The sequence below is a fragment of the Pyrus communis genome, chromosome 1 (genome assembly GCF_963583255.1).
Source record: "Pyrus communis chromosome 1, drPyrComm1.1, whole genome shotgun sequence".
In the NCBI taxonomy this organism is placed as follows: domain Eukaryota; kingdom Viridiplantae; phylum Streptophyta; class Magnoliopsida; order Rosales; family Rosaceae; genus Pyrus; species Pyrus communis.
Window position 1 is genome coordinate 1,020,769 of NC_084803.1, and position 23,796 is coordinate 1,044,564.

Here is a 23,796-nt window from a genome sequence, read left to right on the forward strand (position 1 = left end):
TATAGTAGCAGTAGTGCAGTTTTAGGTCAATAAAGTCATGAAAGAAAGACACCTGGAGAATTCAAATGACAAAGTAATTAGCAGTACGAATAAGTCCTTGATCAAAGTCACTTAGCATTACAGTATAGTGATATTTCTCTTCATTTGTAAATTAAAAGTCTTAGGTTCGATTCTCATCAAAAACGAATTTGAACTACATTATTGCTAGTTTATTATGAGGTTAAACCCACCCCTTTTCCATTAATCCAAATAATATCGTTGGTTAAAACAAAAAAAAATCCCTGATCAAACCTTCATTCAACTTCTGTGGGTCTACACAAATACTGTTTATTTGTTCAATATTCAAGTGTCAATGTTTTCGAGTACAATTATTTTCGGTGATCTTGAAAACGACACAGCACAGCCACAGAGGAAGTTCCAAATACTAGATTAGTTCATTAGTTTAGATAATCTTGATATCAGTTTTGGGGGCAAATTAAGTTTTCTCTAATTGATTTGAGCGTGGGAAAGGTTGACTGTTGTAACAGTAAGACGATTTAGCCCATGTTCAAACTAACTCTTTTGTATAAATCTGAACTTAGCTGAGTTGATTTGAACAATATGATCTTTCTTGAAATCATCATCTTGTAAGTAAGATAAGTTTAATATAGAATGTATCGGTTAAACAAAGATGATCATTGAACCGTTCTTATTCTTCAACGACTAGCTGTTAATGTACGCACAGAGAGAGGGATGTAGGATGATTTTATAAGGCTACCCACCATTTTTTTATAAATTCAGAAATTAAAAATCTTGACGTACGAGAGATTTGGGAGGTCAAATCATAGATATTTCCTTCCACGGTTGTTTGACTACGATAATTTGAATGTGTACATGTGTGTGATATATAAATACATATATATATATATATATTATCATATATAACCTTAGATTTGACATTTTAGGTTATACATGAAAGAACCTTTCTTTCTCCTCATTTTGCTGTGCTAAATTATGACCGGTCAAATGCTAAACAGGAGGGGTCAACAGCTAAGGTTCATCTTTTTCTTGATGCAGAAAGTGAGACACCGCCAGGTTAAACTAGTTCTAGGGTTTACAGAGATGATTTTCAACAAATTTTTAATCATTAAATTATAGTAAAAAATAAATAATTAAAATTTAATGGTTAAAAATCTCGAAAGTATTCATCGTGTAATTTTCAGCATCAATATAAACCTAACTTTTTCTAAGTTGTCATATAGATACAAAGGGGCAACATCCGCAGAACAATCTCACATCATATAAATCCTGCTCGCATAAACCAGACAATTGCAAGGGAACCTTTCCACACCATAATATTGTACTCATAAAAATCCTACTTCCCTTTTTTTAAGTGATCTTCCACTCCCCCTTTGTCCTCATGCACTCCATCAATTGTTTCTATTCGTTGATTTTGTTTTGATTGACTCAATTCCAAGACTAGAAAAAGAGAAAAGTGCATGAAGATAAAAAGAGTGTGAAAATCACTTCCCAATTATTTTGTTATATACAAGCGATATTCATTTCAAAACTCATCTAAGCTGTAAGTGAGAGGATTCCAGGAGAAAGCACATCCTTTTTAGCCAATGCACCTACGCACATCTACTTTTGTACTTTCCCCTTCAATAATTAAGAATATTTGTTTTCTTCATCATGACCTCTAAATGCTACAAATTATATATGCATGCTTAGAGATGACAAATCAACCCATTAAGTTTTTAATGGGTACTCGTTAAGATCTGTTTAATTTGATATCACCATAATATAAAAATGAGATTGATAGTGATGATAATGGTATAATGTGAAATCATAACAAAGTGTACGTATATATAACAAGACTACTGTTTAATCCGACGGTGGAGGATGAAGTTGCACATGTTAGGGTCAGAGAAATTATACAAAACTAAGGAAGTTTGGGAAGCTTTATGTTTCTTTCGTGATTACCAAATGTAGCAGCCTGGGGAAGCGTCATTAAAAGATCGTATTGAATCATGCATGCTATTTTATACCTCAGCCTATACATATGATCCCCATTATATAGTTATATATAGCATGCATACATATACATATATGTGTACATAAACACATCACATGCACACACTTGCAGAGTTTTGAGCTGCACTAAGCATTATGAGCTAATGCCCAGCAATTAAGCTGGCTGGATATTTGGGTCTTTACGATGCATGTCACATCGATCCACGCTTGTCAATTTCAAGTGCCCAAATTTTGCACTTTTGCAGGCAAGTCGTTGGCGTTAATGCCTTTATGAATATCCTTTTACGTAGCTTACTAATTAATGGATTTAGGCTCATCTTACATATACCATCTACACACAGAAACGAGAGAAGAGGATTACGCGTTCACTATCGTTGTGGTGTTACAATTTAACAAAACATTAAATTATGTAAGTTTCTTTCTATATAATATTGTATTATCGGATCAAAACATTATTGTCGAATAAATTTAGGACGCTATCACCTTGAACTTTTGAGTTTAATGGGAGTATTTTTCTAGACCTAGACCTTCCATGCCATTTCATCCTATCTTTTTCCCTTTCTTTTTGTTTTGAAGAAGTTGATGGATTTGGTAGGACCGAAAAGAAAACAGGAACGAATTTAAATTCAGAATATTGTTTGGGTAACCAAACACGAAACCTAGTTATTCATCCGGCAAGGGAACGGATAAGCTGGAAAAAAGCGGCTTCGAGTTCACCACCACTCAGAAAGCGAATTCAACATCAAACCCAGATATCATAACCTAAACATTATCATAAACAAACAATTTATATGCAACGCGCACATATTCAAATGCATGCCGCACAAAACAAGTAATTAATCAAACCACACCCAAAAAAGCACGATAAACAAATGGTTAATTTAGATTAATTATAATTTAATTTAGATTATTAACGAGTCATCGTCATCATCATCGATAAGAGTTATCCTCATCAAAATAATTAACCACGAAAAATCAGAGCTGAAATTCGAACGAAACCAAACATCCCTGTCCATCCAAATATATATTGTCCTCGTCGTTCATCAATCGACGTCTCGATCCAATTCTCCACCCTAGCTAGCTAGGTCTTCTTCTACTTTGAGTGCATGAGGTTAAATTAAAACCATGGTAATCAGAACAATTAACATCATCAGCTAGACTAATTAAGGTAGTTGCTAGCTGACAATAAGAGATTTTGGTTATAAGGAAACAAGCAAATCAAAGACTGCCTTAATTTTTTTTTGGGTTTTTGGTTTCTGGTTTTTAAGACCTGGGAGGCGGAAAGTATTGCGTACCAGCCATGAAAGCATTGAGTGGAGCTGGGAAGAGAGAAGGGTCAAGCAACGTAGTAGACGGATTGCCAGAGGTCCCGCCGGCAGCCGCGACCGTTACAAGATTATGTTGCTGATGATGATGTGGATGACCTCCTCCTCCTCCGCTTCCTCCTCCGTCTTGGTGATGATCGTGACTGGTACCTTGACCTCCCGAGGTGCTCTCACCTCCTCCTCCAGAACTCGGGTAATACTGACCATCGATGCCTTGATCGTACAGAAGTCCCTTGAACACATGCCCTCCGATGTTGACAGCCGTTTGATACGCGAATTGCTCATCTACATCGTCCATTGCACTTACTTTTACGCAGCGGAACACCGCCGGTGAGCTCACTTCTGGCGGAAATGGATTCAACTCCAACCCTAGAATTTGTTCTCCACCACAACAAAGAGAAAAATAAATAACGATTCATTTTTATATAATTATAAAGGTTAACTAAAACGGAAATATATGCAGATTGTGACGAAGAAAGTTCATGGGACTTTTTCTTCGTCAGGTTTACTAACAAACAGTGAAAGAGGAAGAATGGACAGAAAAGCATGGAGAGTGGGTGGCGGTGTGGATACGATGGAGCTCACTATATTTCGCCACGCAAACGATCCATACCGGATTCGATGGCAGAAAAAATTCCTAATGAAATTTTAGATTTAATTTTGTCCCTTAATTCCTCGACCTGGGATTCACACTCGGAGCAAGATCTACGTCTTACTATATACTGTGGTTAATAAGCAACTAAGTTTCTTCAAATTTCTTAATACTGTCAAGCGATTGATTCCGGAATTTCAGTAGATTGCCTACTAAAAAAATTTGTTAATAATTTATAATTAAAGCACAAGTTTTGGTGCAATTTTCGTATATATATATTTGTTTGTATTGAAAGCTACAAGAGTTTTACCTGACGTGTCGGAAGGAATACGAACGCAGGCAAGAGAGTTATCTCTCTGCCTTTTGGGGTTTTCACCTCGAAACTGTATCTGCTGTTGTTGCTGATTTCGGTTTTGTTGTAAGGCCGAGAATTGTTCCTGCCGCTCCCGTCGTTTCGCGGCGGGAACCCAAGTGCTCTTCACGTGTGTTTGACACTGAAACCCTCGGCTCTTGCAACAGGTCCGGCACCTAAGGTGCGGACAGTCTTTCTTCGCTTGGTTCCCGCAGTCTTGACAGTTTATGCCACCGCCGCTGCTTCCTAAGCCTCCTCCCCTCATCACCGTCAGCCTCAACCCTGCCGATAGATCATCCGCCGAAACGCCGTCGTTATTGTTGTCCAAGTGTCTACGGTTGTAGCTAGGATCCACTCCAAACGAGTAGTAGTTCAAGTTTTGGTGTGGATGGTATTGTGACGGCCATATCTCAAACCCCTTGTTGTAGATCTCGGCCTGCGCCTCGCCTGTTGATCTGTACAAAAACAAGTTCCCTCCTCCTCCTCCTGCCGCCGCTTCCGCTGCTACTCCTCCCACTCTTCCGCTCTGATTCTCTCCCTCTTGTTTGCCGCGGCTGTTCGGACTTCGATCTCTCCCTCCTAAGCAAAAAAAGCTAGCCATTTTTCTGATAACCCCAATTTTGGGTACAAATCCATATTAATTAAACCACAACCTGGGTTTCCTTTTTTGACCTTGTGATCTTATCTGTGCGCTAGTACTGTGCGACTGTGTTTTAAATTAATCTCAGCGATCTCCTTACAGGGTTGTTTTTTGCAGTTTTTGAGGGGCAATTCTCGGGAATATTTTAGTGTTAGGGTAGGAATACTAAGAACCACGGAGAATATTAAGGACGGACATTTTTTTTGGGTTTTGTTGGGGTTGGGTAGGGTGAGTAATTGGAATGGTTTAGAAATGAATTCTGGGGGTGTTGTCGTGGAGTTCGCAGCAATAACAATAAAGGCACGGAATTAGAGCCCTGCAAACGCCGCCATGGAAACTGCACCCACTCTGCTCTGCTCCTACTACTGCTCCTTCCCTTCCCTCCTCATTAAGACAACAGCCCCAACTTGCCTCTCTTTTTCTCTCTCCTCCCTTACTTTCTCTCTCTGAACCTGTCCACGGTATGCGAGTTTTAGTGAGAAAGTGAGACACTGAGCGACTGGCTGATCGACTAAACCATCTGCGAGTCCTCCTTCCAGTTCAATGAACCTTCACACGGCTCGATCCCAGTCACGTATCCTCACTGGACGGTCCTCGTTCATCCACATGTCGCTGTATCAGCTTTTGCTTACTCGTCATTGCACCGGAAAACCCGCTTACTACTTTTTCTGACCAATCCCCGTAATTAATTTTTTTACCCATTTCATTTCTCAATCTACCCCCAAAAAAGAACATTATATATCAGTAGGAATTTGGTTTATCCAAACATAACATTGTTACTTGACGTTACTAGTATACTCAAATTATAATTTATTTGTCTCGTGATTTCCTGATTCAATATCATTGTCATTATTAAATCATGACGTCATAATAGTTATGAACTTGTTTTGTGTACGTTTCTCTCCTAAAACACAAACGCATCTACTTTTTCATCTATGATTATTATAAGATGTAGAATAATGCAATTCGTAGTTTGTGTTTTCTAACAATTTCTAATATCACATCCGCATACAGCCTCACACTATAGGACAGACCTATTTCTAAACACCACGTGCACTTCAAAAGCCCATGACATTATCCAACTGAGTTTCTCACAAACCCTAGAAAACATTTTATTTTTTGGGTAACGAAGTTTAGATTCGAGATTTACGAAATTCTAGGGGGGGTAATTTTTTTCGACCTCGTTGGATGCCTCGTATTTCACTAAAAATTCTTCGGGTAATCATTTTATGATTGACAAATTTATACAAATTTTGGTGTTTTGTGACTTATTTTAGGAGGTTGTAATAAAAGGTCAACATCTCTGATGGCAATAGTTAACAGAGTTAGGCTTGAAGGACTGTTCCTATGTACTGTGCATATGCCCCCCAGCTCCATGTTGGTTTATTGCCAGCAGGCACCGAATTCATATATTTTTTTTTTCTTCGAGTGAAAATGAGATTCGGACTTAGTTTTAAAGAGATATTGTAGTTACTACTATAGTCAATGTGATTGTGTTCAAGTCCAACTTTTTTTTAAATAAAAAGGTGACATGTTGATGCTTTCGTCACTATAATTCTTTATTTTGAGCAGTTAAAAAGATTTATAAAGACATTTCAGGCTTCCCTAATCACCAATCATATAATTCACTAGTACTAAAAATTGTATTAAGAACACGTCATGTCCGACGTTGTAGCTAGACACAATATTGTATGTATTAGCAAACGCTTGCAATTGAGTCAACATATATATATGGGGGATTAGATCATAGTATAAATGCTTGAGTTTTAATTTTGTTTTTAATATGTTGTTGTCCCTTGTCTTTCAATCCTACTGTTTTGGTGCATGAACTTTTTGGGTAGTGGCGCAAAGGGGTCTGTATTTGAATAGTACTTTTTTGCACAAAAATATATGGACAGATGAGACACAAAGGTGATACCAAAAAACCAATGAGACACAAAGGTTATATAAAGATTTAAATTTTAAAATGTACAGATCCATGAGTGATAAAAAATCTATATGTTACTACCTCACTAGCAAATACAATAAAACAATTAATCACTGTCATATTACGTTATATTCTCTATGGTTCCTCGATTGAAGGGTATCTTTTTTTCTTTTTTCTTTTTTTCTTTTATTAATCCTAAAGTTAACATCAAAATGTCATAGCTAATGGTACATTTCATGGTAACTCATACAGTTCATTCAATTAGTCGGTGATTATTAGCATTAGGTTAGGTTAAGAAAACGGAAAAGTTTTGAAGTCATAATGCCGTGGAATGATGAAGAAGTTCTATCTACCAAGACAATCAACCATTTATAAATCTAGTTATTTAATTATTGTCGGTGATTAGCTGTGTTTTCCGGAGAAAGTTGAGGGTCATCAAAAAATTAATTAGTAATATGGGAAGTAGCTCAATATCTTAGAAGCAAATCAAGTGACGTGGATCACGTGTGGCTATTGAGCTTCACACATAGGACAACTTGCTTTGATACTATGAATAAAGTTGAAGTTCCACCGTAAAACCAATTGTCAATATGGGAGTAACCCAATCTTTTTATAAGTATACACAAAGTCCCTCATTTTCTCGATATAGGATTTACTCTCAACACTTTTAAGTTTTAGCTAAGCAATATATTAAAGTGATTAATTACGTAATAGATGAATCAAGTACGTGAATGATTTATTGTCACCTTTAGGTCAAATTAAGTTTTCTCCGAGCCTTCATGTTAGTAGAGTATGCCCCACCCACACCGGGCAGATGGTAAAACACCATGTAAAACTACAACCTTTAAAAGTGTTCTTGTAGTAGGAGTTTTGTACAAGAAATCATGGGTTACCAATAAATAACCATGAGTGGAAAGTATACATTACCAAGTAATTACCATGAGTGGAAGCAACAGAAAGCATTGGATCAAACGCGGGGTTGATAAAGATTAAAATGCCTTTTCATCAAAGACGATCACGTGAACCCTCCCAAATTAGTGCCCCCTAATTATTGGATTTCAATTATTTGATATAAAAAAGTACGGACTCCGGCCGCCTTAGCCGCAGTCGCGCCGTACGCTGACCTTGACTCTGGCAAGTGAGGCCCGTTTAAACAAAGAAAAGCTCCAAATATCCATCAATGTTTATTAGCTCTACTCTGAATACATTTAGATCAAATTAATTAAGCTGCATTTTAGTCAAAGAAATACCCCAAAAAATAGGGTAGAAAAAGCAGACTAGGGGCCCGAGGCAATTGGGGTCTTTGACAAGAAACTAAGGTTTGTTTGAAATCGCTTATAAGAACGTTGAAGATGCTTTTAGACAATCCGAAGTGATTCCGGTAACATTCGGTATAAAATGGTAAAAGTGTTTATGGTTACTGAATAATTTGTGTGTTCATAAGTTATCCATCGACATTTTTTCGCGGAAAGTACTTTAAAATGCATTTGCATAAAGCAATTAATTACTTCTTCAAATTTTGTTATGCTTGTATAACGCTTTTAGCAAAAGTGCTTTTGAATACAAGTACATTTAAAAAAAAAACTATTTTCAAATAATCTTAAGTCGAGCTGAATTACATCATTTGATCATCATATGAGTAACGTTATATACACACCTTTTTATTATCAAGTTTTGTTCACCAGAATATTGTGTCAGTGTCGTTTATTCAAATTTGAATCCGCTCTAAACTTGTGTTAAGTATAAATTATGATGTAAAAAGGGGACAATATTCAATGTGAAAGGGTTGAGACTGATTCCCGGAAAAAGAAACAAAGAAAATAATTGGAAATGATGAATTTATGTATGTGGAAGTCCCAATTATTGTGTCTCAATGAGTCTTTCTTTCACTCTCGAGCCCAGTGCTTTATCCTTCAAGTTGACTCTTTCCTTTTCTTCTTTTTCTCTCTCTCTCTCTCCTTCCGCCGGATGTCAAAAGCTCAGTTTTTACCAAAGAAGGGCCATGCTCTCTTAGCTTCCCCCCTCAACCTCAAATATTCTTGCTTAACCTATACCCACGTGGAAAGATGATTCCCCGTCTTATTTTCTTATCAAGAAATTTTTTTTTATTTTTTTTATTTTTTATGAACGGTGCTATTTACATACTTATTCATACACTTCATGTTAATTTTTATTCTTTGATTTTTTTTTCTTTAATTCATTCACACCTGTGGTTGAAAATTGAAAAGTGTGTGTGAAACCTTAAAAGATATATATGGGCATCACCCTTTTCTATAATGCTCGCTACTCCATCACAATTGTTATTGACTCGTCAAAATAATTATTTGACATTATTCTATAATGAAAAAGAAAACAGAGAATGAGAAATGCATGATTATTATTCTAGAATTCTAATAACAATTCTTCATTAAATTTGCATCATGCAATCAAAATTATTCTCAATATTACACCAAACATACGTGAATAAGATGCGCAAATATAGCTAGTTAGTACTACAGTCCAATGATATTTCTCCTCATTTATAAGTGTGAGGTTTTAGGTTCGGTTCTTGCGCAAAGGCAAATTTGAACCACATTATTATGGTTAGCCTAGTATAAAGCTTAATCAACTCCTTCACTTCCTTACGGTAGATAATATCGTTTGTTAAAAAAAAAACGCAATTATAAATTGCATGTGTGACTATGGATGGGTTAAATTTACCATTTCACTCATTTCTTCTTGTTGCTATTGAAAAATTTAGCAATTTTCCATAATTATACACACAATTTAATTTGGCCCTCTAAATTTTCAATTTAGTTATGAATCTATCTTCAATTTTTCATGTTAGTCGTATCAATTATTATGTGATATCACTTATTACGATAGATAATATCGTTTGTTAAAAAAAAAAAAAAAAACCCAATTATAAATTGCATGTGTGACTATGAATGGGTTAAATTATACCGTTTCACTCATTTCTTCTTATTGTTATTGGAAAATTTAGCAATTTTCAATTTAGTTATGAATCTATCTTCAATTTTCCATGTTAGTCATATCAATTATTATGTCAAATATAGACTTATTTCAGTCCATGTTATACATACCATGAATAAAGTTGAAATTTCACTATAAAATTAATTTGTTTTATGGTGAACCTCAACTTTCTTCTGGTATCAGAGCAGATTGTCCGACGTGTGAAGTCTAATGACCACATGAGCTACATGCCACCCTTATGTTGTTTACGTGTTAAGCTTGAAAATTCGTCACGCGTAAGGATTCGTGTTGACAGTTGACTGACATCGGGGAAAGAATGAAATTAACTAAAAATTTAGAGGGCTAAAAACGTTTGAAAGTTGAGAGAACGTTAGATTTTCTTAATTACCTGCATAAAACGTAATTACGTATGCAAATGTGGGCCAGCGCCAAAGGCCCATGGATATTGGTGGTCCCCGCACTACATTTGTAGGGTGGATCCAGCTTGAAGTTGGGGGTGGGGTCTTAGTGGCACTGCATGTGGCCACTGCCCGACATGATGAGAAATTAGATTTAGAGTGAACATTTAGAGGGTAGGTTCCCCTTTAAAAAGCAGATTATTGAACATTAGCCGATAATTAAATGTCATCTTGTCTCCCTGAAAAGGTTTACAAATCCATGAATCCTCCTTTGCCAAAGGCCTTCAGCCTAGAGCAAACACAAAGGGTTTTATGCAAAAGACATCTAGATATAAAAATGGAAATGAAATGAACCATGGATGCCACTTGGCTTGTAATAAAAACGCATATTCGGTCGCTCGATGAAGAAAAATATGTTTTTAGCTAACTGAGTTGCATGCCGCATTTTTCAAATCCAAGACAATGGGTTAGAGTAATCTTCATCAATGGTCATTGGGCCTAAAAAGGATGCTTTATGAAGGAACTAGGCCTGTCTAAAAATTAGTTAAGTAGGCCCAAAAATTCAAGCAGTGGCGTTTAGATGCCTAGAGCGACCGCTGTTTTGTGCTCAAGTTCATATATTTTTTGAAAGATGTCAAATAATTATAAATTGATCATGACATAAACTCAAAAACACAAAATTACCGACACATAATATATATAAGTAATTAATTCCATAATATCTATATAAATACATAAAATTATACAACTTCAACATGAGTCAACCATGACAAGAACATAAACTTATTGCCCCAATTGATCTAAATTACCTAGGAGATCAGATCACAGTGTATTTACATTCTACAAACCCCCAAATGCCTAACAAGGTACATTAATATTACGGTACCGTCTTAACTACTTGTTGGATGCATGCAGAGCAGCAACAGTTGAGACCAAGGAATCCACCCCACAAGAATTATAACCCCTACAGATCTTGTAATATCCCTGCTCTCCCCAGCTCTGTCCCCATGAATTCTTCAAGATCCAGTAAGGTTTTTCCTTGAATCGGATCGGAGCGAAACCCGAAGAACCATAACCCACCAGAAGCACTCCGTGATCAATTCGCTTTCCGCAGATGTAAGGGCACGAAACTCCGCCTACGTATGTTTGCATGAACACCGCATTGATCCCAACTGCACCATGCAAGCAGACCAAATTAAAGATCAGTAAACTTGGAACAAAAATGTGAGAATTAATTTGAATGAATGCCATAAGCTAAGTACCTGCAAGAGGGCCATGGTTAACCAAATTTGCAGCGATTTGATCTTCGTCGGTAGAAATAACGCTGAAGTTAGACACGGAAGAAACAATTTTGCTCCTGTCGAATTTGCAGGTGTCATCAGTCCCGGTGTAAGGATAATCTTCCTCTCGTTCTAGCCCACCAGCCTTGAGTGCGTACTCAAAGGCATTGTTCATCAGCCCGCCACTGCAACCCGAGTCACACGAGCCGTATTCTTCCGGATCACACTGCAAAATGTTCAGGCTTGATATAAGAGAATGCAATGAGGACAGTCGAATCCATTCAGGACTTAAAAAGCAACCCAACTTCCCAAATTAACACACATCGCCACCACCCTCTACGACAAGAGAAACTTACCTATACTTGTTATACCATCAAAGTGACATCACATGTGTAGGAAAGTTCCTCTCCTCTACCACAAGTACTAGTTTACTGCGAAAGAAACTTACCTACACTTGGGATACCACCGCAGTAGCATCCCAAGCGTAGAAAAGTTCTTCTCGTCTACCGACTGGTACAAGTCTAAGTTCACATCTTTTTTTCACTATGAATGTATTATCAAATAGCAAACCGTCTCAAATAACAAATATTTCTCTTTGTTTACCATTCCCTCATTAAAAAAACAAAATTTCAAATGCACTGAATTGTTCTCAGATAGAAAATGATAGCTTAAAACAATAGAAATTAGTGAAACAATTACCTTAAATCTTTCAAGTTTTAATCTTCTCAATGAGCAAAAAGTTCAAAACTTAAAGCACAGCAAAGATCAAATAATCATTCATTCTCTTAACTCTTAAGCAATATAAAGAAAACAATATATATATATATATATATATATATATATATATATATATATATGCGCGCGCGCACGCGCACACACACATATATGCATATATACAAGGAAAGTAAAGTAATCAGATTAGAACCTCATGGTCACAGTCAACAAGCTGCTGCTCACTCAGACTGACGAGCTCCCCTGTTTCCAAATAATGAGCTCCTTCCAAAGCTCCCGTCGCACTAAACGCCCAGCACGACCCGCAAGAACCCTAATTTTGCACAATCAAACAAAATTAATAATCCATAAAAATTCCAATATTTTCAAATTAATAAATAAAAATCAGAAATTTATGTACCTGGTCCTTCACCGGCGTGACAGCACCTTTGTCGCGCCAATCAAAGTCGGCGGGAAGATCACCAGTGGGAAGTATCGGAGCCTTGTTAGCGTCGGCCGGAAGCCGGAGGCGACGTTTGAGTCCAAGAAAGTTCCGGCGAAACTCCTTGGGAGTGAGATCGGAGAACTTGGTGACGCCGTGGACCGCGGTGGGGTCGAGCGCCTGGTGCCGCTTGGCGCGGCGGAGGTTGGCCTTGAAGACGCCGAATCTGTAGTCGTGCTCCTCCTGAGTCGCGTAGGTCTTTCCGAAGGTGGCTTTGAAGCTGGAGAAATGGCGCTCAACGTGAAGGAGCTGATCATCGTCGGATTCCGAAACGACTTGTTGGATGAGAGTGTCCACGTCGTTGGGAACTGCGGCGGAGGCGAGGGCGTAGGATAGGAGAGAGAGGAGGAGGAGGAGGAAGGAGGCGAGATGATTCATTGTTAGTGGTGAGTTTGAGGAAGTGAATGGAAGGGAGTTTAGCTGGAGTGGGAGATAAGCAGATATTTCTGGTTTGGTTGGTGTTTTGTGTAGGTGTGCTTCCGAGAAGATGGTGAATTTGGAGCCACGTGGATTGTTTTGGTTCGTACGATTTGTCAGCAAGTTGGGCTAGAAATCAAATGCAAGAAGGAGATGGGTTGGCTTCCTTTGCTACGTACGACTCTTTGATGGCTACTGCTACATGAGCTTTTCTCTGCTGCGCCCAACACATGTGCGCGTGGTGTCTTGAAATCAAATCCTAGCCTTCCACTTCTAAGGCCCTAAAACGAACGGACGTGATACATGTTAAACCCAGGCGCCGGGATTCTGACCGCTTCGTTATTGTTGCTTGTCTTCTATCAGTTATATCTCCTCCTAATACTGTCACCCCTCTTTATTTATTTTTTGTAGACCAACCTGCGTTCAATCTGTGATGCTCATGAAAATTAGGTCCCACAAATCCTCATCTTACACGAAATATTTAATGGACTCAGGCCAAAATCACATTTGCCAAAATCACATTTTAAAAATTTAGCCGAAGATACAATGTAAATTGAGATGTGAAGATATAATTTAGGCTATGTTTATTTCACTTTCTTAAGTGTAAACTAATTAGGATTACCATCACATGTGTAATATAAATAAGGACTAACTTCACTGAGATTAAACGAGATTCGGGTGGAGTAAGAGGCCTCCTTACGTCATCTAACGAGACCTGAGCTGAAGCACGAGATTGCTAAGGCCCCTCCCCATTTCTTTCCATATTTCCTTTCTCACTCTCGCTGCTTGAAGCTTTAGCCTGCTCAAAGCTTATGTGCTCCACATCGTGAACAACTGTCTTGAAACAAAAGACGAAATGAAGTCGGATGAGTGAGATGTGATGTAGGCTTCGACAGTAGATTTTGATTGAAACGTTGCTCTCAAAAGTATACGTATCATTTGGAGCAAAGTTTCATGGGGGGTGGTTTTCTTGGCATTGGTGCTCAGAGATGGTGACCTTTCGTCATATCTACAATCGATTGGATTTATTCAGTGGCGGTTGGAATCTCCTTATCGAAATGAATTCTATTAAATCAGATTATCGCCTTCTTAGCCAAAGAGAATTGATTTGCGGAAACTGATTTGAGATCAAGAGGCAAAATTGGCTATGCGATTGGAATAAGCTTAAAATCAACAACGGGGATTGAATGTGGAGGGCAATGAGACTCAATGGACGGCTACGATATTAAGTTCCCCTTTCCGTCTTAAACCAAATTCAAATTCATCTTCCGATAACGAGTATTCGGTGGCACCTTAGAGCACTTCCACCGGGGGTGGGATAGGCCGACACACAGTCAAAAAAATGGCCCGTCACCTAGGGAAGTCTCTCCAGCCCACGAGATTGCCTGGCACCCAGCCCAAGCTGGTCACCAAGCCAGCCCAAAATTGACAGACCTTGGGACCGGCCCATATGATGTCGTGGTGATGTCAGCGATGGATGGAGCGACGGAGGGAGAAGGCAAATGGCCTGAAAATGATGGCCCGAGTTCGACGGAAAATTTGAAAAAAAAATGCACTGACAGCAAGTTTGCATCAACACAAAGGTTTCCAACACGATTTATATGTTAGAAACCATAAGAATAGGATTGAGAACTTACCCAGGTGAAATGCAAGAGATTTCACCGAGATTGGACCTTGAACTCGTCAGAGTTGTCCGTTTTCCCTTGTCGGAATCACATGCAGAGAATTAAGCCCTCAAATTAACCGCAAAAATTGCAACACAACAGGATTTAAAGCTCAATAACACAATACAGTGATAGAAACATCACCTGGGTTAAAGATTGAGAGCTCAAGCTCTCGGCTTCAATGGTGGGATCTCGCACCATGCACTGATGCCGCATGCAAGGCCATGGTTGGGTTCCTTGAGCTCCAGGGATTACAAAAATAGTATTTTGTGTTTGATTTGTTGAAGGTTTGAAGAGGAATGTGAATGAGAGCTCACGGGAGTGAGCTGGAAAAGAGAGAGAGGGAGAGAAAATAGAGAGAGAGAGAGAGAGAAAACCGGTTGGGGATTATAGGAAGAGTACAGAGGGTTAGTGGAAAGATGACTTTATCTTTTTTTTTTTATAATACAATTATTATTTTATTATTTTATAATAAATAATAATAATATTTTAATAAAATTGACTAGGCTATTTTTTTTTAGGGATGGAGATGCTCTTGGCCTATTACTGTTCATTGGAGTATATCACTGTTCACTGAGTGGATAAATGCGCTGGGTGCTGGCGCAAAATCTTTATGGGTGAAATTGCTCTTATGAATTGAAATGTAAATTAGGCAAATTTGGGCTTACTTGACTTATAGGCCTGGTTTTTCAAAATTTATTTTGGGCTTTCCAAGGTTGGCCTAGTGGGCTAACCGAATCTTTCCTTCATGCTTTCACGGGAAGGATTCCCCGCGCACAAGCCTACACTACGCTAAAATACCGACAATACCCTTACTCCATCCAGCAAATGCTTAGAGCATCTCTAAAGGAGATGTCAAATTCAAAACATCAAATTTCAATTTGATAGCTGACTTAGCAATCTAATATATTGTCAATATTTTCTTTCACCCAATATGCTAAATTTTATTGCTTCAGTTATGTTTTTTAAAACAAAAATAATAAAAGTTGAGTTGTTGTTGGTGTAAAATTAATAAAATAATACTTAAATATGTTAACATTCAAGATAAGGCAAGAAGAATGTCTTTCGAAATAACAAAAACCATATTTGAAGGTAGTTTCAAGTTTAACATAACTTTATCTATGTCAATTTAGCCTTCTTTTTTCATATTGACTTTGATATATCGGTTAGAGTAAATGGTATGTTATTTGTCACCGTTATATGTATAGTCATTTTTGACATCTTCTTTGGAGCACCATTTGACATGGACAAAAGGTTGCTCCATATAAAAGCTGCAGGGCAGCTGATTAGGCCATCTCCAATTGAATGAAGGCCAGAGGGCTCCCTTTAGCCCTATAATCCTCTGAGAAATTATATTTTAATGAATAGTGTCATACCATATTTTATACCATCTCCAACTGAGGAGGCCAAAGGGCCATATGCTAAACATAGCCATTTGACAAAAAATCATATCCAACCGGGGGGCTAAAGGGCCATAGGCCAAATATAATTTATTATTTTAATTAAATTAATATAGTTAATTAAAATTCAAATTCCAACCGTCCTAGCCGTTTCTAGCTGGCGTCATGCTAACGTCAGGTAGCCGTTGACATTCAAATGGGCTAAGTGGGATGACAAAATGTCAAGCTTGACATTTTGGCGTTGGAGGGCTGAGCTCGAAACGGCCGGTCCACTGACCTGATTTGGGAGTTTTGACCTGATGAGGCCCACAAACCCTTTAACCTAGTTGTCGGTTGAAATAATTTTCATGTCATTCTAAACAATTTTTATCCCAATAACTTTTGGCCGGATCGGTTGGCGATGCGCTTACAACCCAAAAGCCAAGACAGCGTCTCCGTCTCGTACAAAATTCGACTCTGCGGTGAAGCTTGAAGTCTCTCTGGTCAGTCAGAAACCGAAACAAAATTCCCAAAGATTATGGGCGTCGAGAAGAGAGAGAGAGATTCGACGGACGAGGAGCGCGAGAACAGTAGCAGCAGCACCCGGAACTTGGACACAGGGAGGGCGGAGGCTCCGGTGTGGCTGATGAAGTGCCCGGTGGTCGTCGCCAAGTCGTGGAGCTCCCACAACCCCTCCGATCCCCACCCGATCGCCAAAGTCGTCCTCTCCTTCGATCCCCTACGCGCCGACGACCCCACTGCCATGGAGGTTCTTATTGCTTTCTATCAATTCGATCGCTTTTCTTCATACACTTGTGTGCACTTTCGGACTTCTTGATAATTAAATTTGTGAATTAGGGCTAGTATTTTTGAAGGGTTTAAGCGCCAGTATGGTAATTTCGGTTTCCTTGTAGCTTAATTGAGCTTATTCCTACTTATTTATAGAAAAACCCTAATTGATGTTGTGCTCTGCCACTGATTGATTGGGAGTTTTGTACCTGACATGGGTTTGCGAATGCTCAATTTGCATTCTGCATTGGTTGATTATGATTCTTGATTTTGCAATCAGTTCAAGATGGAGATGCCTGACTCTGCTGCTGCCAATTTGCCGAAAAGTTATTCATTGAATATGTTTAAAGACTTTGTTCCCATGTGCGTTTTCTCCGAAACAAATCAAGGTGAGCTTTAGAAATTCAATTTGCTGACACTCGTTGTATTCGTAGATTTTATTTCGTAAATATCTAATAGAGTTGAGATTCTTCTTTTTGTTTAATGCACATTTAAACTAATGTCTCAACTGTTTTTAAGTTTTCTTCACTTTCAGGATGGTATTTAGGGTTTAGACGACTACGAAGCCAGCTTTATGCTGGGCTTAGACTACTGCATATCAGAAAAATGGAGAAAATTGAGTCTTGGCGTGTAGAAATTGATTGGTTCTAATACATGTGATGCATCTATGTTATAGATAATATGCAGGGTGACCTGCAGAAACTTGTTCATTAATAAGCATAGCTCTATGGATGGCCAATTTGTTCATCAAGTCATATGTTATACGTTCTGCTTTTGCATTCCTGGTTACCATTTTACTACCCTTTCTCTCTTCCGCTGTAGAACGTTTAGTTTTGAGGTCTTTACAAATAATCAAAAGCTTTTGCGGTCACTGTAGGCAAAGTTTCTGTGGAAGGTAAAGTGGATCACAAGTTTGATATGAAGCCCCACGGTACTAACATCGAGGAGTATGGGAAGCTGTGTCGTGAAAGGACAAACAAGTCCATGATCAAGAATAGACAAATACAGGTATCCATTTTCTTCCATATGTTTCTGATATAGCAGTTCCCATGGTATATGAATCACAGATTTTGATCATCTCGTTGCTTTAATTTATTCCAAAGATGATCGATAATGACCGAGGAGTACTTATGAGGCCCATGCCTGGGATGATTGGCTTGGTTTCATCCACTTCAAAGGTATCAGTTTCCTTCCTATTCATTCTTTTGAACAAACTTATACCAAAAGAGGGAATAACTTTTTTGAATTATCTATTTTAGGATAAGAAGAAAACTGCACCGGTTAAACAATCAGACATGAAAAGAACTAGAAGAGATCGTGGGGAGCTGGAGGATATAGTGTTCAAGTTATTTGAACAAAAACAACCAAACTGGACCTTGAAGCAGCTGGTGCAAGAAACCAATCAACCTGCGGTTCGTATTTCAGTCATTTTGCTTATGCTTAAGCTAAACTCCAAATTTTCAACAACTGTGGAATTAGTTTGATAAATGCTACAAATAAGGGTTTAACCGAGTAATGCTACAATTTTGTTTTGTTTCTTCATCGGCAGCAATTCTTGAAAGAGATACTGAATGAGCTGTGTGTGTACAACAAAAGGGGAACCAACCAGGGTACTTATGAGCTTAAGCCGGAATACAAGAAATCTGTCGAGGATACTGAAGAATAAGCTTTTCACTCCGCCTAATCGAGCATCATCCATTGTTCTTTCGAAAACAGGAAGTCGAAAATGAATTAGCTAGAAGAATAGGCAGCTGGTTGTGTGGGGTAGCAGAGTAACAACATCAAGGAGGACTTTAACCCACGAAAGATGGAGGCGATGATCTAATTTTCTTCGTACTTTCTTTTTCCCAGATGAAATGTGCAATTTTAATTCGATTGATCTGACGAGAGAGAGAAATGCTTCGATAAGCAAATGAACTTATGGAGCAAAGCATGTATAATTCTGTATCAGCTTGTACAAAAATACTTTCACTACAGTTTTAAGCGGAATAGTTTCATCAGTTTTGATACTTTGCTGTACAAGTGAACCACGGATACATTGTTTTAGAGAATGATGCACTTCAATGCCTTATTCCCGCTAAACCGAATCCGTCCTGTGTGTCATTGTCTTTGGGCCTCAGATTTTGGCCCAAACTTTGATTCACTATTCTCCCGATGATAAGTCGGACTACTTAAGGGCCCAACCATCCAATCGATAGTGATGTGGGCTATACCTATACGTACATGCAAACTGGGCCACGGAAGGCCCAATCATCCCCATTGCGATTGGCCGAGAGAGACTCTCATCAGAACGGAGATGTGATCATGTGAAGTTGTCATTCTCTATCACGCGTGTCATGTGTTTTAATCAAGGCAAATGAACACTTTGCATGTCTTTGACACCTTTTTCAAAATATGTATAATGAACTTGCATGAAGATGGTATACGAAAACCCAACTGGTTGAAATTTTTTTAGTAGCGGCCGCCACTAGACCAACATGTAGAATATTATGGGTATGTATATTTTAATTTTCTCGAAAATCATCATTGCCAGCATTATTTCTATGCAAAAATGCATAGATATTATTATTCGTGCCAAATAAAACAAATTATTAGAATCTTGTCACATTTGCAGATACATCGCGCATGTCAATTTCTTAATTAATGCCGAATTGTTTAGTGCCGTTACGTAACCAGCTAAATTGTTTAGTGCAGTTCCGTAACCATTTTGTTTTTACCCTTTTCAAAATACCGTAACCATTTTGTTTTTACGTTTTTCAAAAACTCACAAAAGTATTCAAATTTGATTTTCAGTTTAATAATAAAAAAATAATTACCGAATAAATTTTCAATTTTTCAAACATTTTTTTTTTGAAATGAAATGTTATCAAATATATCCATATGGTGTGCTGAAACAAACCCAAATCAATTAATTTTTTTAATCGAACCCAAATCAGTTATTAATTTCCTGGATTGTGGCGTAATTAGACTAGTGACTACGGGAGTCTAACAACTCGGAGTTTCAAGGCAATAGATGTCCACTGAGCTCAGTGTGTGAGTGGATCGATGTTTCAATAAAAATGCATGAAGTACATGATGCCTAGCTAAAACAAGGCCGATCACGATCGAGGCAGGCCTTGTCACTTGTCAAGCACCAAAGGCCACTGATTGTTTCAAAGTGTATATGATAGGATGGATAGAATCGCGCAACTAGGAATCTTTTTTGTCAGCTTTGGAATATTTTGCAAAATATTCCAATACTATCTTCTCAAAGAACATGATCGATCATGAGGGAGAGCAAAGGTTAGTAGGTATCAACTTGTTCATGCAAATGCGGTAGTGCATGGTGGGTTAGGGTTTGGGACCCTTCTTTTTTCACGTTAATGGTGCGATTGGAAACCAAGGGTAATGGGAACTGTGTCACTCCCTTGAACGCGGATGCCAAAAATGGCAAACAAATTAATGGGGAGAGAGAGAGGGAGAGAGAGAGAGAGAGATGGTTTATTTTCAATGGGGGATGGTAGGAGTGGTCTGCCACTGTATGTTATTTGTTCTGGTTTGGGGGATCAAAACAACTACTTCTACTACGTGCATTACTTGCTTAGGCTTTTATGCTCAAGTTAAATCTCATGGTTATTAGCCTATCACAACCCTAGAAGCTGAGAAACTTGTAGAATTATCAGAGAGACGGGTCAAATGTCTACTTCCAACAACACTGATGTTGTCCCCAACTTGATAATTATCATTTGCATAATTCGTCAGGTATGAGGTTTTATCACAAAAGGCCTCGGTGTTAGTTGGAGCGGGGTTAAAATTTTTAAACTCTTTTTTTCTCATTGATACGGTTGATATGGGACATTTCAACAAAACTGACATCAGAATTGACAGATTATAGGATGGTAATACCAAACCCTTCAATAGGAGTGAACCATATTTGCATGTGGAATTTGGTGATGTTCTTCTTCAATTTTTCTTGCCGATGCACATTTGACCGTTAAAGATGAGATTGACATAACTCCTCACTTTAGTTCCTGAGATTTGAAATATATAGAAGTGGTATCTGAGTTTGTCTACCAAAATGGTCATTGAGATTGATATAACTCCTCACTTTAGTCTCTAACATTTGAAATTGATAGAAGTGGTCTCTGAGTTTGTCCACCATCAATCATTTTGATAATTCCGTGAAAAATATCCATAAAGTAAGAATGAAATGACAAAAATACCCTCAATTTTTGTGAAATCATTTTGGCGCATTGTTTATTAAATTGAGGGTATTTTTTTCATTTTGGTCCTTATGTAACAGAGATTTTTCACGGAATGACCAACATTATTGATGGTGGACAAACTTAGAGACCACTTCTATTGATTTCAAATATCAGTGACCAAAGTGAGAAGTTTTGTTAATCTTAAGGACCATTTTAAGGCAAAAAGCCTTTAGTTTAAGTTGTTGAATCAAGTCCAACGTTCAAATCTGTATCAGCACACAGTGCCATCAGGTACTGCATGTCATCTATTATAGGACGTGTTTCATGTTGTATATGGGTATGAAAGAAAAAGATCAGAAAAAATATATGTAAAACAAATGAAGCCGACACTTGAATTCAAACAAATTAATTAGAGAAGTGTGCTCTTTTATCTACACCAAATTTCGAATCCCCTTGAGTCCTTGACATCACAAATGAGGGTTATCTACTATGCTAAAGCTAAAGAGAGCCAATTACTTAAATACATATGCCCTAATCGAAACTTATAGTCAAAAGAAGAAAACTAATTGACTTTGATGGGTACCTTAATCTTTGAAAATCAACATGAGCCTATCCAATAATCATGCAGTTTCCTTTAAGAAAAGCAAGTGATGCGATATATGCAGATATGCACTCAAAATATCCGTCCTAGCTTAGCCCTTTTACAATGTTTACACTGTGTTCGGCGGTGGGTGGAATCACTTTTGTGCCAAAAGATCCAAACAAAAGCAATAAAGAGTTGCTAGCGGGTTTTATCTGGTAGCTAGGAGTTTAGTTGAGCGGCGTTCATATATATAATATCAGTGTGACAATTTAGATGGCAAACATTTGTTCGTGCACATTTTTAAACTAACAAGTTTGAGACAATAGCATAAGACTTAAAGAGAAAGAACAAGAAACGTCCAACCATGATAGGGGTAGGCCACATTACCTAATGACTATGACCCAAAGGCTATAAGATTGGTTTAACCCAATCAGTTTTTCATTTATTTTAGATATTGGTTAGTAGAGCACTTTTAAATAGCCATCATACACTTTAATCGATGATTGTTTAATTTGGAAGACAAATTACAACGCTCTTATTTTATCTCTAAAACTTGTTGACTTTCAGAGGTTGGAGGGCGATCTTGACCTCAATCTAGGGGTTAAAATATTTTGCATGTGCATGTAAATAATTGGGCTACATCTTATATTGCTAATTAGTTTTACAATGAAACTTCAATTTCTTTGTGATATCAAAATAGGTTACCCATGTGCATGTTGAGCTTAATGACCTATCTACTCCCGCGTCGCTTATGGATTGTCCTCATGTTAGGCTAAAATAAGTTGAGAGTGTGAGCTTGCTAACACTGAGTGTGACTTAACATTCTGATGGGTGTAGCTTTGTCCATGCTTATCAACTAGAGGGAAACATACAAACTGGTGCAAAAATAAAGAAGACATTAATGGTGATATTGTCTCGAAATTGCTAAACATTTGTGTTCAATTGTGTAAAGGCACGAGTAAGACGACTCCTGTGCATTCAACCAGTTGATTATTGCTGCCTCCCAAGTTTTCTAATCATGGGTTTTTCCTTGATTTATGCGAATGTGCTAATTAACGTTAACCATCATTAGTAGTAGTAATTATGTGTGTTAATTCAAATCTTCTTCGGTGCATTCATATGGATATAGTTGTTTAGGAGAGTTATTTTAGTGTGCCTGGAACACTAGCACATATACTATTTGTTATTATACAAATGGAGAGACATTTGAAAAAAAAAAAAAAAAAAACTTTATTCCAATTGTCTAATAACATATGACATATCATCCCGTATTCCAGACACATTAAAAAAATCTCTCGTTTCTAGAAGGTGAACGATATACAGGCCACCCTAGCTGTCAACATGCCACGTATTCTAAATGCACATGTAATGTTGATGTCACCATGTGTGCAAATTCATAAAGTGTATGCTAAAACCTAAAAGTCGAATTAATCATATGTTATTAGCTTAGTTATATACAGAAAATAAATTCAGAAAGCTTCCCTACCCAAAAGTAAAAGATACTAAACACACAGCCTTAGCGGCAAAAATGATAAAACGAAAGTCCACTACAGTTATCTACTACTTGGCCACCCAAAAATTTCGGGATCTCTCTTTTTTATGTGCAACATCCAAAACAGAACGTGCGGTTCTCACTTTTCCTTATTTTGTATTCCAAACATTTACCAAAATAAAATAAAACAAAAGTCACGTACATAAATTATTGTATACAAGCTCAGGCAAATGGTAATGACATATGCTAGCGGGTAGGGTTTGGCTATGGAACGAGATGCTTTTGGTTTTAAGAGCCTCCTAATTTTATTGTAGATTTTTTAGGATAGGATGTTGGGTCTATAATAATTCTTTGAGGTTGGACTAAAACGAAATCAATGATAAAATATTAACGAGGTCACAATTTGTAAAAAATGTTCTTTTTGTATATACAACGAGTGTATGTTTCAAATTATAATTTACAGTATAAGAAATGACTCATTGGAAGAAAAAAAAAATCCAAATTTTCCTCATTATATATTACATGTATTTTTATGTACAAGGTCATATATAATGCAAGTTCGTAATTTATAATAT

The 23,796-nt window shown here is 37.6% G+C and overlaps 3 protein-coding genes across 3 annotated transcripts; 1 reads left to right on the plus strand and 2 right to left on the minus strand.

Moving 5' to 3' along the window:
* Window positions 1-2,878: 2,878 nt before the first annotated feature.
* On the minus strand, window positions 2,879-5,414 carry LOC137719611 (protein EXPRESSION OF TERPENOIDS 1-like). Its single transcript, XM_068458648.1, has 2 exons — window positions 4,241-5,414; window positions 2,879-3,707 (listed from the first exon to the last, which is right to left on the minus strand). Exons 1-2 carry the CDS (start codon window positions 4,881-4,883, stop codon window positions 3,277-3,279), a joined length of 1,074 nt encoding a protein of 357 aa, XP_068314749.1. The 5' UTR covers window positions 4,884-5,414; the 3' UTR covers window positions 2,879-3,276.
* Window positions 5,415-10,918: 5,504 nt separating this feature from the next.
* LOC137740326 (probable cysteine protease RD19C) lies at window positions 10,919-13,171 on the minus strand. Its single transcript, XM_068480188.1, has 4 exons — window positions 12,633-13,171; window positions 12,426-12,545; window positions 11,483-11,726; window positions 10,919-11,392 (listed from the first exon to the last, which is right to left on the minus strand). The coding sequence occupies exons 1-4, from the start codon at window positions 13,089-13,091 to the stop codon at window positions 11,115-11,117; spliced, it is 1,101 nt and encodes a 366-aa protein (XP_068336289.1). The 5' UTR covers window positions 13,092-13,171; the 3' UTR covers window positions 10,919-11,114.
* Window positions 13,172-16,558: 3,387 nt separating this feature from the next.
* Window positions 16,559-18,974, plus strand: LOC137749189 (transcription initiation factor IIF subunit beta-like). The gene is made up of 6 exons (XM_068489308.1): window positions 16,559-16,942; window positions 17,243-17,351; window positions 17,840-17,970; window positions 18,066-18,140; window positions 18,222-18,374; window positions 18,512-18,974. The coding sequence occupies exons 1-6, from the start codon at window positions 16,712-16,714 to the stop codon at window positions 18,626-18,628; spliced, it is 816 nt and encodes a 271-aa protein (XP_068345409.1). The 5' UTR covers window positions 16,559-16,711; the 3' UTR covers window positions 18,629-18,974.
* The last annotated feature ends 4,822 nt before the right edge of the window (window positions 18,975-23,796 follow it).